The sequence below is a fragment of the Petromyzon marinus genome, chromosome 71, assembly GCF_048934315.1.
Source record: "Petromyzon marinus isolate PM22_M1 ecotype Great Lakes invasive population chromosome 71, UKy_Petmar_22M1.pri1.0, whole genome shotgun sequence".
Classification (NCBI taxonomy): Eukaryota; Metazoa; Chordata; class Hyperoartia; order Petromyzontiformes; family Petromyzontidae; genus Petromyzon; species Petromyzon marinus.
Window position 1 is genome coordinate 5154739 of NC_133737.1, and position 17591 is coordinate 5172329.

The 17591-nt window shown below is 53.5% G+C and overlaps 1 protein-coding gene across 1 annotated transcript in view; it reads left to right on the forward strand.

Moving 5' to 3' along the window:
- LOC116937110 (uncharacterized) overlaps window positions 1-17591 on the forward strand; it is a 40143-nt gene that overhangs the window by 18778 nt on the left and 3774 nt on the right. The window contains exons 7-11 of the mRNA XM_076055359.1: window positions 6515-6601; window positions 8975-9193; window positions 10155-10291; window positions 12065-12176; window positions 16209-16409. Of these exons, the coding sequence (XP_075911474.1) occupies window positions 6515-6601; window positions 8975-9193; window positions 10155-10291; window positions 12065-12176; window positions 16209-16409 (756 nt within the window). The remainder of the gene's footprint in view (window positions 1-6514; window positions 6602-8974; window positions 9194-10154; window positions 10292-12064; window positions 12177-16208; window positions 16410-17591) is intronic.

The following is a 17591-nucleotide window of genomic DNA, read 5'->3' on the forward strand; positions in this document are numbered from 1 at the left end:
CACTCAGTGTGACACTCACACACACAGTGTGACACTCTCACACACAGTGACACTCACACACACAGTGTGACACTCTCACACACAGTGTGACACTCTCACACAGAGTGACACTCTCACACACAGAGTGACACTCTCACACAGAGTGACACTCACACACACAGAGTGACACTCTCACACACAGTGTGACACTCACACACAGAGTGACACTCACACACAGTGTGACACTCACACACACAGTGTGACACTCACACACACAGTGTGACACTCTCACACACAGTGTGACACACACACACACAGTGTGACACTCTCACACACAGAGTGACACACACACACACAGTGTGACACACACACACAGAGTGACACTCTCACACACAGAGTGACACTCTCACACACAGAGTGACACTCACACACAGAGTGACACTCTCACACAGTGTGACACTCTCACACACAGTGTGACACACACACACAGTGTGACACTCACACACACAGAGTGACACTCTCACACACAGTGTGACACTCTCACACACAGAGTGACACTCTCACACACAGTGTGACACTCTCACACACAGAGTGACACTCACACACACAGTGTGCCACTCTCACACACAGTGTGACACTCTCACACACAGAGTGACACTCTCACACACAGTGTGACACTTTCACACACAGAGTGACACTCTCACACAGTGTGACACTCTCACACACAGAGTGACACTCACACACAGAGTGACACTCTCACACAGAGTGACACTCTCACACACAGTGTGACACTCTCACACACAGAGTGACACTCACACACAGAGTGACACTCTCACACAGTGTGACACTCTCACACACAGTGTGACACTCTCACACACAGAGTGACACTCTCACACACAGAGTGACACTCACACACAGTGTGACACTCTCACACAGTGTGCCACTCTCACACACAGTGTGACACTCACACACAGAGTGACACTCTCACACACAGTGTGCCACTCTCACACACAGTGACACTCTCACACACAGAGTGACACTCTCACACACAGAGTGACACTCACACACACAGTGTGACACTCTCACACACAGTGTGACACTCACACACAGTGTGACACTCTCACACAGTGTGCCACACACACACAGTGTGACACTCACACACACAGAGTGACACTCTCACACAGAGTGACACTCACACACAGTGTGACACTCTCACACACAGTGTGACACTCACACACACAGTGTGACACTCTCACACACAGTGTGACACTCTCACACACAGTGTGACACACACACACACAGTGTGACACTCACACACACAGAGTGACACTCTCACACAGTGTGACACACACACACACAGTGTGACACTCACACACACAGTGTGACACTCACACACACAGTGTGACACTCTCACACAGTGTGACACTCTCACACACAGTGTGACACTCACACACAGTGTGACACTCTCACACACAGTGTGACACTCTCACACACAGAGTGACACTCACACACAGTGACACTCTCACACACAGTGTGACACTCTCACACACAGAGTGACACTCTCACACACAGTGTGACACTCACACACACAGTGTGACACTCTCACACACAGAGTGACACTCTCACACACAGAGTGACACTCTCACACAGAGTGACATTCTCACACACAGTGTGACACTCTCACACACAGAGTGACACTCACACACACAGAGTGACACTCTCACACACAGTGTGACACTCTCACACACAGTGTGACACTCACACACACAGAGTGACACTCACACACACAGTGTGACACTCTCACACACAGTGTGACACTCTCACACAGTGTGACACTCTCACACACAGAGTGACACTCTCACACACAGTGTGACACTCTCACACACAGAGTGACACTCTCACACACAGAGTGACACTCTCACACAGTGTGACACTCACACACAGTGTGACACTCTCACACACAGAGTGACACTCTCACACACAGAGTGACATTCTCACACACAGTGTGACACTCTCACACAGTGTGACACTCACACACAGTGTGACACTCTCACACACAGAGTGACACTCTCACACACAGTGTGACACTCTCACACACAGAGTGACACTCTCACACACAGAGTGACACTCACACACACAGAGTGACACTCTCACACACAGAGTGACACTCTCACACACAGAGTGACACTCACACACACAGAGTGACACTCACACACAGTGTGACACTCTCACACACAGTGTGACACTCTCACACTGTGTGACACACACACACAGAGTGACACTCACACACACAGAGTGACACTCACACACACAGAGTGACACTCTCACACACAGTGTGACACTCACACACACAGTGTGACACTCTCACACACAGTGACACTCTCACACAGTGTGACACTCTCACACACAGTGTGACACTCACACACAGTGTGACACTCTCACACACAGTGTGACACTCTCACACAGTGTGACACTCACACACAGTGTGACACTCACACACACAGAGTGACACTCTCACACACAGTGTGACACTCTCACACACAGAGTGACACTCTCACACACAGAGTGACACTCTCACACACAGAGTGACACTCTCACACACAGTGTGACATTCACACACAGAGTGACACTCACACACAGAGTGACACTCACACACAGAGTGACACTCTCACACACAGTGTGACACTCTCACACACAGTGTGACACTCACACACAGAGTGACACTCTCACACAGTGTGACACTCACACACACAGAGTGACATTCACACACAGAGTGACACTCACACACAGAGTGACACTCACACACAGAGTGACACTCTCACACACAGTGTGACACTCTCACACACAGTGTGACACTCTCACACACAGTGTGACACTCACACACAGAGTGACACTCTCACACACAGAGTGACACTCTCACACACAGAGTGACACACACACAGTGTGACACTCTCACACAGTGTGACACTCTCACACACAGAGTGACACTCTCACACACAGTGTGACACTCTCACACACAGAGTGACACTCTCACACACAGTGTGACACTCTCACACACAGTGTGACACTCTCACACACAGTGTGACACTCTCACACACAGTGTGACACTCTCACACACAGTGTGACACTCTCACACACAGAGTGACACTCACACACACAGAGTGACACTCTCACACACAGTGTGACACTCTCACACACAGTGTGACACTCTCACACACAGTGTGACACTCTCACACAGTGTGACACTCTCACACACAGTGTGACACTCTCACACAGTGTGACACTCTCACACACAGTGTGACACTCTCACACACAGTGTGACACTCTCACACACAGAGTGACACTCTCACACACAGAGTGACACTCTCACACACAGTGTGACACTCTCACACAGAGTGACACTCTCACACACAGTGTGACACTCTCACACACAGTGTGACACTCTCACACACAGTGACACACACACACAGAGTGACACTCTCACACACAGAGTGACACTCTCACACACAGTGTGACACTCTCACACACAGTGTGACACTCACACACACAGTGTGACACTCTCACACACAGTGTGACACTCTCACACACAGTGTGACACTCTCACACACAGTGTGACACTCTCACACAGTGTGACACTCTCACACACAGTGTGACACTCTCACACAGTGTGACACTCTCACACACAGTGTGACACTCACACACAGAGTGACACTCTCACACACAGTGTGACACACTCACACACACAGTGTGTGAGTGTGTCACACTGTGTGACACACTCACACACTCAGAGTGTCACACTCACACACACTCAGAGTGACACTCACACTCAGTGACACACACACACACACACTCAGTGTCACACACAGAGAGAGTGACACACACACACAGTGTGACACACACACACACAGTGTCACACACACAGTGACACACACAGTGACACACACACAGTGACACACACAGTGACACACACACAGTGACACACACAGTGACACACACAGTGACACACACAGTGACACACACACACAGTGACACACACACAGTGTGACACACACACAGTGTGACACACACAGTGACACACACAGTGACACACACACAGTGTGACACACACACAGTGTGACACACACACAGTGTGACACACACAGTGACACACACACAGTGACACACACACAGTGACACACACAGTGACACACACAGTGACACACCCAGTGACACACACACACAGTGTGACACACACACAGTGACACACACACAGTGTGACACACACACAGTGTGACACACACACAGTGTGACACACACAGTGACACACACACAGTGACACACACACAGTGACACACACAGTGACACACACACAGTGACACACACAGTGACACACACACACACACAGTGTGACACACACACAGTGTGACACACACAGTGACACACACACAGTGACACACACACAGTGACACACACAGTGACACACACACAGTGTGACACACACAGTGACACACACACAGTGACACACACAGTGACACACACAGTGACACACACACAGTTATACACAGAGTGACACACACACACACAGTGACACACACAGTGACACACACACAGTGTGACACACACAGTGACACACACACAGTGACACACACAGTGACACACACAGTGACACACACACAGTGATACACAGAGTGACACACACACACACAGTGACACACACAGTGACACACACACAGTGATACACACACAGTGATACACACACAGTGATACACACACAGTGATACACACACAGTGACACACACACACAGTGACACACACACACAGTGACACACACACACAGTGATACACACACAGTGATACACACACAGTGACACACACACACAGTGATACACACTGTGTGTGTGTGTAGCTGTAGCTGTGCGTATAGCTGTGTGTGTAGTTGTGTGTGTAGCTGTCTGTGTGTGTGTCTGTGTGTGTGTGTGGGGAGCGATAGTGTAGTAGTGGTTAGCGCTACGCTCCGCTATGAACCTGGCCACCCGGGTTCGATTCCCGCTCAAGGCCAACACCATCAGTGACGATTATCTGAACCGGTCCCGGGCCTCCCCTAGGTCGACTCGGCCTCAAATGAGTACCTGGTGCGGTGTGTAAACATTGCCACTAGGGAGACAAAGGCGGTCGGGCGTGGTGCTGGCCACCCACCCCCTCGTGTACCGTTCCGGCCTTCATAGGTGCTCGCTAACAGCACTTGCCCCTACAGTCTGTTAAGGCTATATGGGGGATCTTTGTCTGTGTGAGTCTCTGTGTGTGTCTCTGTGTGTGTAACTGTGTGTATCACTGTGTGTGTATCACTGTGTCTGTGTGTGTATCTCTGTGTGTGTATCTCTGTGTGTGTATCACTGTGTGTGTATCACTGTGTGTGTATCACTGTGTGTGTATCTGTGTGTGTATCTCTGTGTGTGTATCACTGTGTGTGTATCACTGTGTGTGTATCTGTGTGTGTATCTCTGTGTGTGTATCACTGTGTGTATGTGTGTATCACTGTGTGTGTATCACTGTGTGTGTATCTCTGTGTGTGTATCTCTGTGTGTGTATCACTGTGTGTGTGTATCACTGTGTGTGTATCTCTGTGTGTGTGTCACTGTGTGTGTGTCACTGTGTGTGTATCACTGTGTGTGTATCTCTGTGTGTATCACTGTGTGTATCACTGTGTGTGTATCTCTGTGTGTGTATCACTGTGTGTGTATCTCTGTGTGTGTGTCACTGTGTGTGTGTATCTCTGTGTGTGTCACTGTGTGTGTGTCACTGTGTGTGTATCTCTGTGTGTGTGTATCACTGTGTGTGTATCACTGTGTGTCACTGTGTGTGTATCTGTGTGTGTATCTGTGTGTGTCACTGTGTGTGTGTCACTGTGTGTGTATCTCTGTGTGTGTCACTGTGTGTGTATCACTGTGTGTGTATCACTGTGTGTGTCACTGTGTGTGTATCTCTGTGTGTGTCACTGTGTGTGTGTCACTGTGTGTGTCACTGTGTGTGTGTGTCACTGTGTGTGTATCACTGTGTGTGTCACTGTGTGTGTCACTGTGTGTGTATCACTGTGTGTGTATCTCTGTGTGTGTCTAACTGTGTGTGTGTCACTGTGTGTGTGTATCTCTGTGTGTGTCACTGTGTGTGTGTCACTGTGTGTGTATCTCTGTGTGTGTGTATCTCTGTGTGTGTCTAACTGTGTGTGTGTCACTGTGTGTGTGTATCTCTGTGTGTGTCACTGTGTGTGTATCACTGTGTGTGTATCTCTGTGTGTGTCTAACTGTGTGTGTGTCACTGTGTGTGTCTCACTGTGTCTAACTGTGTTGTCTAACTGTGTGTGTCTAACTGTGTCTAACTGTGTGTGTCTAACTGTGTGTGTCTAACTGTGTGTGTCTTAACTGTGTGTGTCTAACTGTGTGTATGTGTGTCTCACTGTGTGTGTCTCACTGTGTGTGTCTAACTGTGTGTATGTGTGTCTCACTGTCTGTCTAACTGTGTTGTCTAACTGTGTTGTCTAACTGTGTTGTCTGTGTAGGTGCAGGCTCCTCGTGCAGTTTACAATCCTCGTCCGTGGACATCGGAGGTCGTCGCTCCTGAGACACTCGGAGCCACTCCACTTGGCGTGAGTGGATCAACAACATCAACAACAACATCAACAATATTAACAACAACAACACTAACAACATCATCAACAACATCATCATCAACAACAACATCAACAACATCAACATCATCAACAACAACAACAACATCAACAACATCAACAATATTAACAACAACAACAACATCAACAACATCATCAACAACAACATCAACAACATCAACAACATCATCAACAACAACATCAACATCAACAACATCATCAACATCAACAACATCATCAACAACATCATCAACAACAACATCAACATCAACAACATCATCAACAACATCATCAACAACATCAACAACATCATCAACAACAACATCAACAACAACATCAACAACATCAACATCATCAACATCATCAACAACATCAACAACAACATCATCAACATCAACAACAACATCAACAACATCATCAACAACAACATCATCAATAACATCAACAACATCAACATCATCATCATCATTAACAACAACAACATCATCAACATCAACAACATCATCATCATTAACAACAACAACATCATCAACATCAACAACATCATCATCATTAACAACAACAACATCATCAACATCAACAACATCATCATCATTAACAACAACAACATCAACAACATCATCAACATCAACAACATCATCAACAACATCAACATCATCATCAACAACATCAACAACATCATCAACATCAACAACATCATCAACAACAACATCATCAACATCATCAACATCATCAACAACAACAACATCAACAACATCATCATCAACAACAACATCAACAACATCATCATCAACAACAACATCAACATCATCAACAACATCAACAACATCATCAACAACATCAACAACATCATCAACATCAACAACATCATCAACAACAACAACATCATCAACAACATCAACAACATCATCAACAACAACAACAACATCAACAACATCATCAACATCAACAACATCATCAACAACAACAACAACATCAACAACAACATCAACAACATCATCAACAACATCATCAACATCAACAACATCATCAACATCAACAACATCATCAACAACAACAACAACATCATCAACAACATCAACAACATCATCAACATCATCAACAACATCATCAACAACAACAACAACATCATCAACAACATCATCAACATCAACATCATCAACATCATCATCAACATCAACAACATCATCAACAACAACAACATCATCAACAACAACATCATCAACAACAACAACATCATCAACAACATCATCAACAACATCATCAACATCAACATCATCAACAACAACAACATCAACAACATCAACAACATCATCAACAACATCAACATCAACAACAACAACATCAACAACATCAACAACATCATCAACATCAACAACAACATCATCAACATCATCAACAACAACAACATCAACAACAACAACATCATCAACAACATCATCAACATCAACAACAACATCATCAACAACAACATCATCAACAACAACAACATCATCAACAACAACATCATCAACAACAACAACAACAACATCAACATCATCAACAACAACAACATCAACAACATCAACAACGCCATCTGTGTTTATCTGTGTGTGTGTGTCTGTGTGTGTGTCTGTGTGTGTGTCTCTGTGTGTCTGTGTGTGTCTCTGTGTGTGTGTCTGTGTGTGTGTCTCTGTGTGTGTGTCTGTGTGTGTCTGTGTGTGTGTCTCTGTGTGTGTGTCTGTGTGTGTGTGTCTCTGTGTGTGTGTCTGTGTGTGTGTGTGTGTCTGTGTGTGTGTGTGTGTCTGTGTGTGTGTGTGTGTCTGTGTGTGTGTGTGTGTCTGTGTGTGTGTCTGTGTGTGTGTATCTCTGTGTGTCTCTGTGTATCTCTGTGTCTCTCTCTGTGTCTCTGTGTGTCTCTCTGTCTCTCTCTGTGTCTCTGTGTGTCTCTCTGTCTCTCTCTGTGTGTCTCTGTGTGTCTCTCTGTCTCTGTGTTTCTCTCTGTGTCTCTCTCTCTGTCTCTGTGTGTCTCTGTGTGTCTCTGTGTGTCTCTCTGTGTCTCTCTGTCTCTCTCTGTGTCTCTCTCTGTGTCTCTCTCTGTGTCTCTCTCTGTGTCTCTCTCTGTGTCTCTCTCTGTGTCTCTCTCTGTGTCTCTCTCTGTGTCTCTCTGTGTCTCTCTGTGTCTCCCTGATTGTCTCTGTGTATCTCTGTCTCTGTCTCTCTCTGTGTCTCTCTGATTCTCTGTGTATCTCTGTCTCTCTCTGTCTCTCTCTGTCTCTCTCTTTGTGTGTCTCTGTCTCTGTGTCTCTGTGTGTCTCTGTGTCTCTCTGATTGTCTCCCTGATTGTCTCCGTTTCTCTCCCTGTGTCTCTAGGCCCAAGGTAGTCCCACCAACATCAGCTCAACTTCATACACAGAAGCAGCATCAGCAGCATCATCATCATCAGCAGAAGCTGCTGCTGATGATGATGATGATGCTGTGACATGCAGAGCTGCTGACGATGATGATGCTGATGATGATGGTTGTGAGATGGAAGATGATTTACATCATTCAAATGCCAATCAACATTCATCAGCAGTACCGATAGACACGGTGAGTGAGTGGGTGGGTGGGTGGGTGAGTGGGTGGGTGAGTGGGTGGGTGAGTGGGTGGGTGAGTGGGTGGGTGGGTGGGTGAGTGGGTGAGTGAGTGAGTGAGTGGGTGAGTGAGTGGGTGAGTGTGTGGCTGAGTGAGTGGGTGAGTGAGTGAGTGGGTGGGTGAGTGGGTGGGTGGGTGGGTGAGTGGGTGATTGAGTGGGTGGGTGAGTGGGTGGGTGGGTGAGTGGGTGGATGAGTGGGTGGGTGGGTGAGTGGGTGAGTGAGTGAGTGGGTGAGTGGGTGTGTGAGTGGGTGGGTGAGTGGGTGAGTGAGTGGGTGAGTGAGTGGGTGGGTGGGTGAGTTAGTGAGTGAGTAGCTGAGTGTGTGGGTGAGTTAGTGGGTGGGTGAGTGAGTGAGTGAGTGGCTGAGTGAGTGGGTGGGTGAGTGGGTGGCTGAGTGGGTGAGTGAGTAGCTGAGTGAGTGAGTAGCTGAGTGAGTGGGTGAGTGAGTGACTGACTGTGGGTGAGTGAGTGGGTGAGTGAGTGAGTGGCTGAGTGAGTGAGTGAGTGGCTGAGTGAGTGGCTGAGTGAGTGAGTAGCTGAGTGAGTAGCTGAGTGAGTAGCTGAGTGGGTAGCTGAGTCTCTCCCCCCCCCCCGCCCCCAGCTCTACACGGTGGTGCGACACGTCAAGAGGCTGAGTGAGTGGCTGAGTGAGTAGCTGAGTGAGTAGCTGAGTGAGTGAGTGGCTGAGTGAGTAGCTGAGTGAGTAGCTGAGTGACTGAGTGAGTGAGTGAGTGGGTGAGTGAGTGGCTGAGTGAGTAGCTGAGTGAGTAGCTGAGTGAGTAGCTGAGTGAGTGGCTGAGTGAGTGAGTAGCTGAGTGAGTGGCTGAGTGAGTGGCTGAGTGAGTGGCTGAGTGAGTGAGTAGCTGAGTGAGTAGCTGAGTGGGTAGCTGAGTCTCTCCCCCCCTCCGCCCCCAGCTCTACACGGTGGTGCGACACGTCAAGAGGCTGAGTGACGTTGTTGAGTTTGGTGAGAGTCAAGGCATCACGGACGATGTTGAATACCTGCTGAGCGGTCTTAGCAGCAGTCAGCCACTCAGTACCCGCTGCCTCAGGTACCCACTCAGCTACCCACTCACTCAGCTACCCACTCACTCAGCTACCCACGCAGCTACTCACTCAGCTACCCACTCACTCAGCTACTCACTCAGCTACTCACTCAGCTACCCACTCACTCAGCTACTCACTCAGCTACTCACTCAGCTACCCACCCGCTCAGCTACCCACTCACTCAGCTACTCACTCAGCCACTCACTCACTCAGCCACTCACTCACTCAGCCACTCACTCAGCTACCCACTCACTCAGCTACCCACTCAGCTACCCACTCACTCAGCTACCCACTCCAGTACCCGCTGCCTCAGGTACCCACTCAGCTACACACTCAGCTACACACTCACTCAGCTACACGCTCAGCTACCCACTCAGATACTCACTCAGCTACTCACTCAGCTACACACTCACTCAGCCACTCACTCACTCACTCAGCCACTCACTCACTCAGCCACTCACTCACTCAGCTACCCACTCACTCAGCTACACACTCACTCAGCTACCCACTCAGCTACACACTCAGCTACCCACTCAGCTACTCACTCAGCTACACACTCACTCAGCTACCCACTCAGCTACCCACTCACTCAGCTACCCACTCACTCACCCATTCACCCACCCAGTCACCCACTCACCCACCCACACACCCACTCACCCCCCCACTCACCCACCCACCCACCCACTCACCCACCCACCCACCCACTCACTCACCCCCCCACTCCCCCACCCACTCACTCACCCCCCCACTCCCCCACCCACTCACCCACCCACCCACCCACTCACTCACCCACTCACTCACTCACCCACCCACTCACTCACCCACCCACCCACTCACCCACTCACTCACCCACCCACCCACCCACTCACTCACCCACCCACCCACCCACTCACTCACTCACCCACCCACTCACTCACCCACCCACTCACTCACCCACTCACTCACTCACCCACCCACTCACTCACCCACCCACTCACTCACCCACCCACTCACTCACCCACTCACCCACTCACTCACTCACCCACTCACTCACTCACCCACCCACTCCCCCACCCACTCACCCACCCACCCACTCACCCACTCACTCACCCCCCCCACTCACTCACCCACCCACCCACTCACCCACTCACTCACTCACCCACCCACCCACTCACCCACCCACTCACTCACCCACCCACTCACTCACCCACTCACTCACTCACTCACCCACCCACTCACCCACTCACTCACCCACCCACTCACCCACTCAGCTACCCACTCACTCACCCACTCACTCACCCACCCACTCACTCAGCTACCCAATCACTCAGCTACCCACTCACTCAGCTACCCACTCACTCAGCTACCCACTCACTCAGCTACCCACTCAGCTACCCACTCAGCTACCCACCCACTCACCCACCCACTCACTCACTCACCCACCCACTCACCCACCCACCCACTCACTCACTCACCCACTCACCCACCCACCCACTCACCCACCCACCCACCCACTCACCCACCCACTCACTCACTCACCCACCCACTCACCCACCCACTCACCCACCCCCCCACTCACCCACCCACTCACTCACCCACCCACCCACCCACTCACCCACCCACCCACTCACCCACCCACCCACTCACTCACCCACCCACTCACCCACCCACTCACCCACCCCCCCACTCACCCACCCACCCACTCACCCACCCACCCACCCACTCACCCACCCACCCACTCACTCACCCACCCACCCACCCACTCACTCTGTGTCTCTCTCCCCTCCCACCCTGATCAGCTCTCTGAGTCTTGCGTCTAAGTGCGTCTCTCCGGCCTTCCGGATGCACGTTCGGGCTCACGGCCTACTGCCTAAGATATCTCAGTCGCTCTCAGACTCACTCCTCAACGCGGTGAGTGGGTGGGTGGGTGGGTGAGTGGGTGGGTGGGTGGGTGGGTGAGTGGGTGAGTGAGTGAGTGGGTGGGTGAGTGAGTGGGTGGGTGAGTGAGTGGGTGGGTGAGTGAGTGAGTGAGTGGGTGAGTGGGTGGTTGAGTGGGTGGGTGAGTGAGTGGGTGGGTGAGTGAGTGGGTGGATGGGTGGGTGGGTGAGTGTGTGAGTGGGTGGGTGAGTGGGTGGGTGGGTGGGTGAGTGAGTGAGTGGGTGAGTGGGTGGGTGGGTGGGTGAGTGAGTGAGTGGGTGGGTGGGTGAGTGGGTGAGTGGGTGGGTGTGTGAGTGAGTGGGTGAGCGGGTGGGTGAGTGGGTGGGTGAGTGAGTGCGTGAGTGGGTGCGTGAGTGAGTGGATGGGTGAGTGAGTGAGTGGGTGGGTGAGTGGGTAGGTGGGTGGGTGAGTGAGTGGGTGGGTGAGTGGGTGAGGGAGTGAGTGGGTGAGGGAGTGGCTGAGTGGGTGGGTGGGTGAGTGAGTGAGTGGGTGAGTGAGTGAGTGGGTGAGTGAGTGGGTGAGGGAGTGAGTGGGTGAGGGAGTGGGTGAGTGGGTGGGTGGGTGAGTGAGTGAGTGGGTGAGTGGGTGGGTGGGTGGGTGAGTGAGTGGGTGAGGGAGTGAGTGGGTGAGGGAGTGGGTGAGTGAGTGAGTGGGTGAATGAGTGAGTGGGTGGGTGAGTGGGTGAGGGAGTGAGTGGGTGAGGGAGTGAGTGGGTGGGTGGGTGAGTGGGTGGGTGAGTGGGTGGGTGTGTGGGTGGGTGAGTGGGTGGGTGAGTGACTGTCTCTCTCTCTCCCCGTGTCTCTCTCTCTCCCCGTGTCTCTCTCTCTCCCCGTGTCTCTCTCTCTCCCCGTGTCTCTCTCTCTCCCCGTGTCTCTCTCTCCCCGTGTCTCTCTCTCCCCGTGTCTCTCTCCCCATGTCTCTCTCTCCCCGTGTCTCTCTCTCCCCGTGTCTCTCTCTCCCCGTGTCTCTCTCCCCCCTCTCTCTCCCCGTGTCTCTCTCTCCTCTCTCTCCCCGTGTCTCTCTCCCCGTGTCTCTCTCCCCGTGTCTCTCTCCCCGTGTCTCTCTCCCCATGTCTCTCTCCTCGTGTCTCTCTCTCCCCGTGTCTCTCTCTCCCCGTGTCTCTCTCTCCCCGTGTCTCTCTATCCCCGTCTCTCTCTCTCCCCGCGTCTTTCTCTCTCCCCGTGTCTCTCTCTCCCCGCGTCTCTCTCTCTCCCCGTGTCTCTCTCTCCCCGTGTCTGTCTCTCCCCGTGTCTCTCTCTCCCCGTGTCTCTCTCTCCCCGTGTCTCTCTCTCCCCGTGTCTGTCTCTCTCCGTGTCTGTCTCTCTCCCCGTGTCTCTCTCTCCCCGTGTCTGTGTCTCTCCCCGTGTCTCTCTCTCCCCGTGTCTCTCCCTCCCCGCGTGTCTCTCTCTCCCCGTGTCTCTCTCCATCTCTCTCTCTCCCTGTGTCTCTCTCTCCCCGTGTCTCTCTCCCTGTGTCTGTCTCTCTCTCCGTGTCTCTCCCCGTGTCTCTCTCCCCGTGTCTCTCTCTCTCCCCGTGTCTCTCTCTCTCCCCGTGTCTCTCTCTCTCCTTGTCTCTCTCCCCGTGTCTCTCTCTCCCTTCTCTCTCCCCGTGTCTCTCTCTCCCTTCTCTCTCCCCTTCTCCCCGCCCCAGGACCTGTCCCTGTGCACCGCCTCGCTTCTGTTTGTCCTGTCTCTCGCCCCGTGTCTCCCCCGTGTCTCTCCCGTGTCTCTCTCCCCGTGTCTGTGTGTCTCTCTCTCTCCCCGTGTCTCTCTCCCCGTGTCTCTCTCTCCCCGTGTGTCTCTCTCCGCCCCAGGACCTGTCCCTGTGCACCGCCTCGCTTCTGTTTGTCCTGTCTCTCTCCCCGTGTCTCTCTCCCCATGTCTGTGTCTCTCTCCCCGTGTCTCTCTCCCCGTGTCTCTCTCCCTCTCCCCGCCCCAGGACCTGTCCCTGTGCACCGCCTCGCTTCTCTTTGTCCTGTCTCTCTCCCCGTGTCTCCCGTGTCTCTCTCTCTCCCCGTGTCTCTCTCCCAGTGTCTCTCTCCGTGTCTCTCTCTCTCCCCGTGTCTCTCCCCGTGTCTGTGTCTCTCTCCCCGTGTCTCTCTCTCTCCCCGCCCCAGGACCTGTCCCTGTGCACCGCCTCGCTTCTGTTTGTCCTGTCTCTCTCCCCGTGTCTCTCTCTCTCCCCGTGTCTCTCTCCCCGTGTCCCTCTCCCCGTGTCTCTCTCTCTCTCCCCGTGTCTCTCTCCCCGTGTCTCTCTCCCTCCCCCTCTCTCCCCGCCCCAGGACCTGTCCCTGTGCACCGCCTCGCTTCTGTTTGTCCTGTCTCTCTCCCCGTGTCTCCCCGTGTCTCTCTCCCCATGTCTCTCTCCCCGTGTCTCTCTCTCTCCCCGTGTCTCTCTCCCCGTGTCTCCGTGTCTCCCTCTCTCCCCGCTCCAGGACCTGTCCCTGTGCACCGCCTCGCTTCTGTTTGTCCTGTCTCTCTCCCCGTGTCTCCCCGTGTCTCTCTCTCTCCCCGTGTCTCTCTCCCCGTGTCTCCCCCGTGTCTCCCTCTCTCTCCCCGCCCCAGGACCTGTCCCTGTGCACCGCCTCGCTTCTGTTTGTCCTGTCTCTCTCCCCGTGTCTCCCCGTGTCTCTCTCTCTCCCCGTGTCTCTCTCCCCGTGTCTCTCTCTCTCCCCGTGTCTCTCTCCCCGTGTCTCTCTCCCCGTGTCTCCCCCGTGTCTCCCCCGTGTCTCCCTCTCTCTCCCCGCCCCAGGACCTGTCCCTGTGCACCGCCTCGCTTCTGTTTGTCCTGTCTCTCTCCCCGTGTCTCTGTGTCTCTCTCCCCGTGTCTCTCTCCCCGTGTCTCTCTCCCCGTGTCTCCGTGTGTCTCTCTCTCTCCCCGCCCCAGGACCTGTCCCTGTGCACCGCCTCGCTTCTGTTTGTCCTGTCTCTCTCCCCGTGTCTCTCTCTCTCCCCGTGTCTCCCCCGTGTCTCCCTCTCTCTCCCCGCTCCAGGACCTGTCCCTGTGCACCGCCTCGCTTCTGTTTGTCCTGTCTCTCTCCCCGTGTCTCCCCCGTGTCTCTCTCTCTCCCCGTGTCTCCCCCGTGTCTCTCTCTCTCCCCGTGTCTCCCCCGTGTCTCTCTCTCTCCCCGCTCCAGGACCTGTCCCTGTGCACCGCCTCGCTTCTGTTTGTCCTGTCTCTCTCCCCGTGTCTCTCTCCCCGTGTCTCCCTCTCTCTCCCCGCCCCAGGACCTGTCCCTGTGCACCGCCTCGCTTCTGTTTGTCCTGTCTCTCTCCCCGTGTCTCCCCCGTGTCTCTCTCTCTCCCCGTGTCTCCCCCGTGTCTCTCTCTCTCCCCGTGTCTCCCCCGTGTCTCTCTCTCTCCCCGCTCCAGGACCTGTCCCTGTGCACCGCCTCGCTTCTGTTTGTCCTGTCTCTCTCCCCGTGTCTCCCCCGTGTCTCCCTCTCTCTCCCCGCCCCAGGACCTGTCCCTGTGCACCGCCTCGCTTCTGTTTGTCCTGTCTCTCTCCCCGTGTCTCTGTGTCTCTCTATCCCCGTGTCTCTCTCCCCGTGTCTCCCTCTCTCTCCCCGCTCCAGGACCTGTCCCTGTGCACCGCCTCGCTTCTGTTTGTCCTGTCTCTCTCCCCGTGTCTCCCCCGTGTCTCTCTCTCTCTCCCCGCTCCAGGACCTGTCCCTGTGCACCGCCTCGCTTCTGTTTGTCCTGTCTCTCTCCCCGTGTCTCCCCCGTGTCTCCCTCTCTCTCCCCGCCCCAGGACCTGTCCCTGTGCACCGCCTCGCTTCTGTTTGTCCTGTCTCTCTCTCCCCGTGTCTCTCTCTCTCTCCCCGCTCCAGGACCTGTCCCTGTGCACCGCCTCGCTTCTGTTTGTCCTGTCTCTCTCCCCGTGTCTCCCCCGTGTCTCCCTCTCTCTCCCCGCTCCAGGACCTGTCCCTGTGCACCGCCTCGCTTCTGTTTGTCCTGTCTCTCTCCCCGTGTCTCCCCCGTGTCTCTCTCTCTCTCCCCGCCCCAGGACCTGTCCCTGTGCACCGCCTCGCTTCTGTTTGTCCTGTCTCGCGACCGCCTCCGCATGGACGCGGACTCGTCGAGCCTGAACCTCCTCATCAGCCTGCTGGACGCCGAGCGGGAGCGAGCTGGGGACAGGGCCCCCACCAACGAGAGGATCCGCTCACGAGTCCGGCAACTCTGTGGGATCACCGGGGCTAGCGTCACGGTGAGGGCCGGGGAGGATCGGGCAGTCAGTCAGTCAGTCACTCAGTCAGTCACTCGGTCAGTCAGTCAGTTAGTCACTCAGTCAGTCACTCAGTCAGTCAGTTAGTCAGTCAGTCACTCACTCACTCGCTCACGAGTCCGGCAACTCTGTGGGATCACCGGGGCTAGCGTCACGGTGAGGGCCGGGGAGGATCGGGCAGTCAGTCAGTCAGTCACTCAGTCAGTCACTCGGTCAGTCAGTCAGTTAGTCACTCAGTCAGTCACTCAGTCAGTCAGTTAGTCAGTCAGTCACTCACTCACTCGCTCACGAGTCCGGCAACTCTGTGGGATCACCGGGGCTAGCGTCACGGTGAGGGCCGGGGAGGATCGGGCAGTCAGTCAGTCAGTCAGTTAGTCAGTCAGTCACTCAGTTAGTCACTCAGTCAGTCAGTCAGTCACTCAGTCAGTCAGTCGCTCAGTCAGTCAGTCAGTCGCTCAGTCAGTCAGTCGCTCAGTCAGTCAGTCACTCAGTCAGTCACTCAGTCAGTCGCTCAGTCAGTCAGTCACTCAGTCAGTCAGTTAGTCAGTCAGTCACTCAGTCAGTCACTCAGTCAGTCACTCAGTCAGTCAGTCAGTCACTCACTCACTCAGTCACTCACTCGCTCACGAGTCCGGCAACTCTGTGGGATCACCGGGGCTAGCGTCACGGTGAGGGCCGGGGAGGATCGGGCAGTCAGTCAGTCAGTCACTCAGTCAGTCAGTTAGTCAGTCAGTCACTCAGTCAGTCACTCAGTCAGTCACTCAGTCACTCAGTCAGTCAGTCACTCACTCAGTCACTCACTCGCTCACGAGTCCGGCAACTCTGTGGGATCACCGGGGCTAGCGTCACGGTGAGGGCCGGGGAGGATCGGGCAGTCAGTCAGTCAGTCACTCAGTCAGTCAGTTAGTCACTCAGTCAGTCACTCAGTCAGTCACTCAGTCAGTCACTCACTCGCTCACGAGTCCGGCAACTCTGTGGGATCACCGGGGCTAGCGTCACGGTGAGGGCCGGGGAGGATCGGGCAGTCAGTCAGTCAGTCAGTCACTCAGTCAGTCAGTCAGTTAGTCAGTCAGTCAGTCACTCAGTCAGTCAGTCAGTCACTCACTCAGTCAGTCACTCAGTCACTCGCTCGCTCGCTCACTCGACCACTCAGTCGCTCACTCA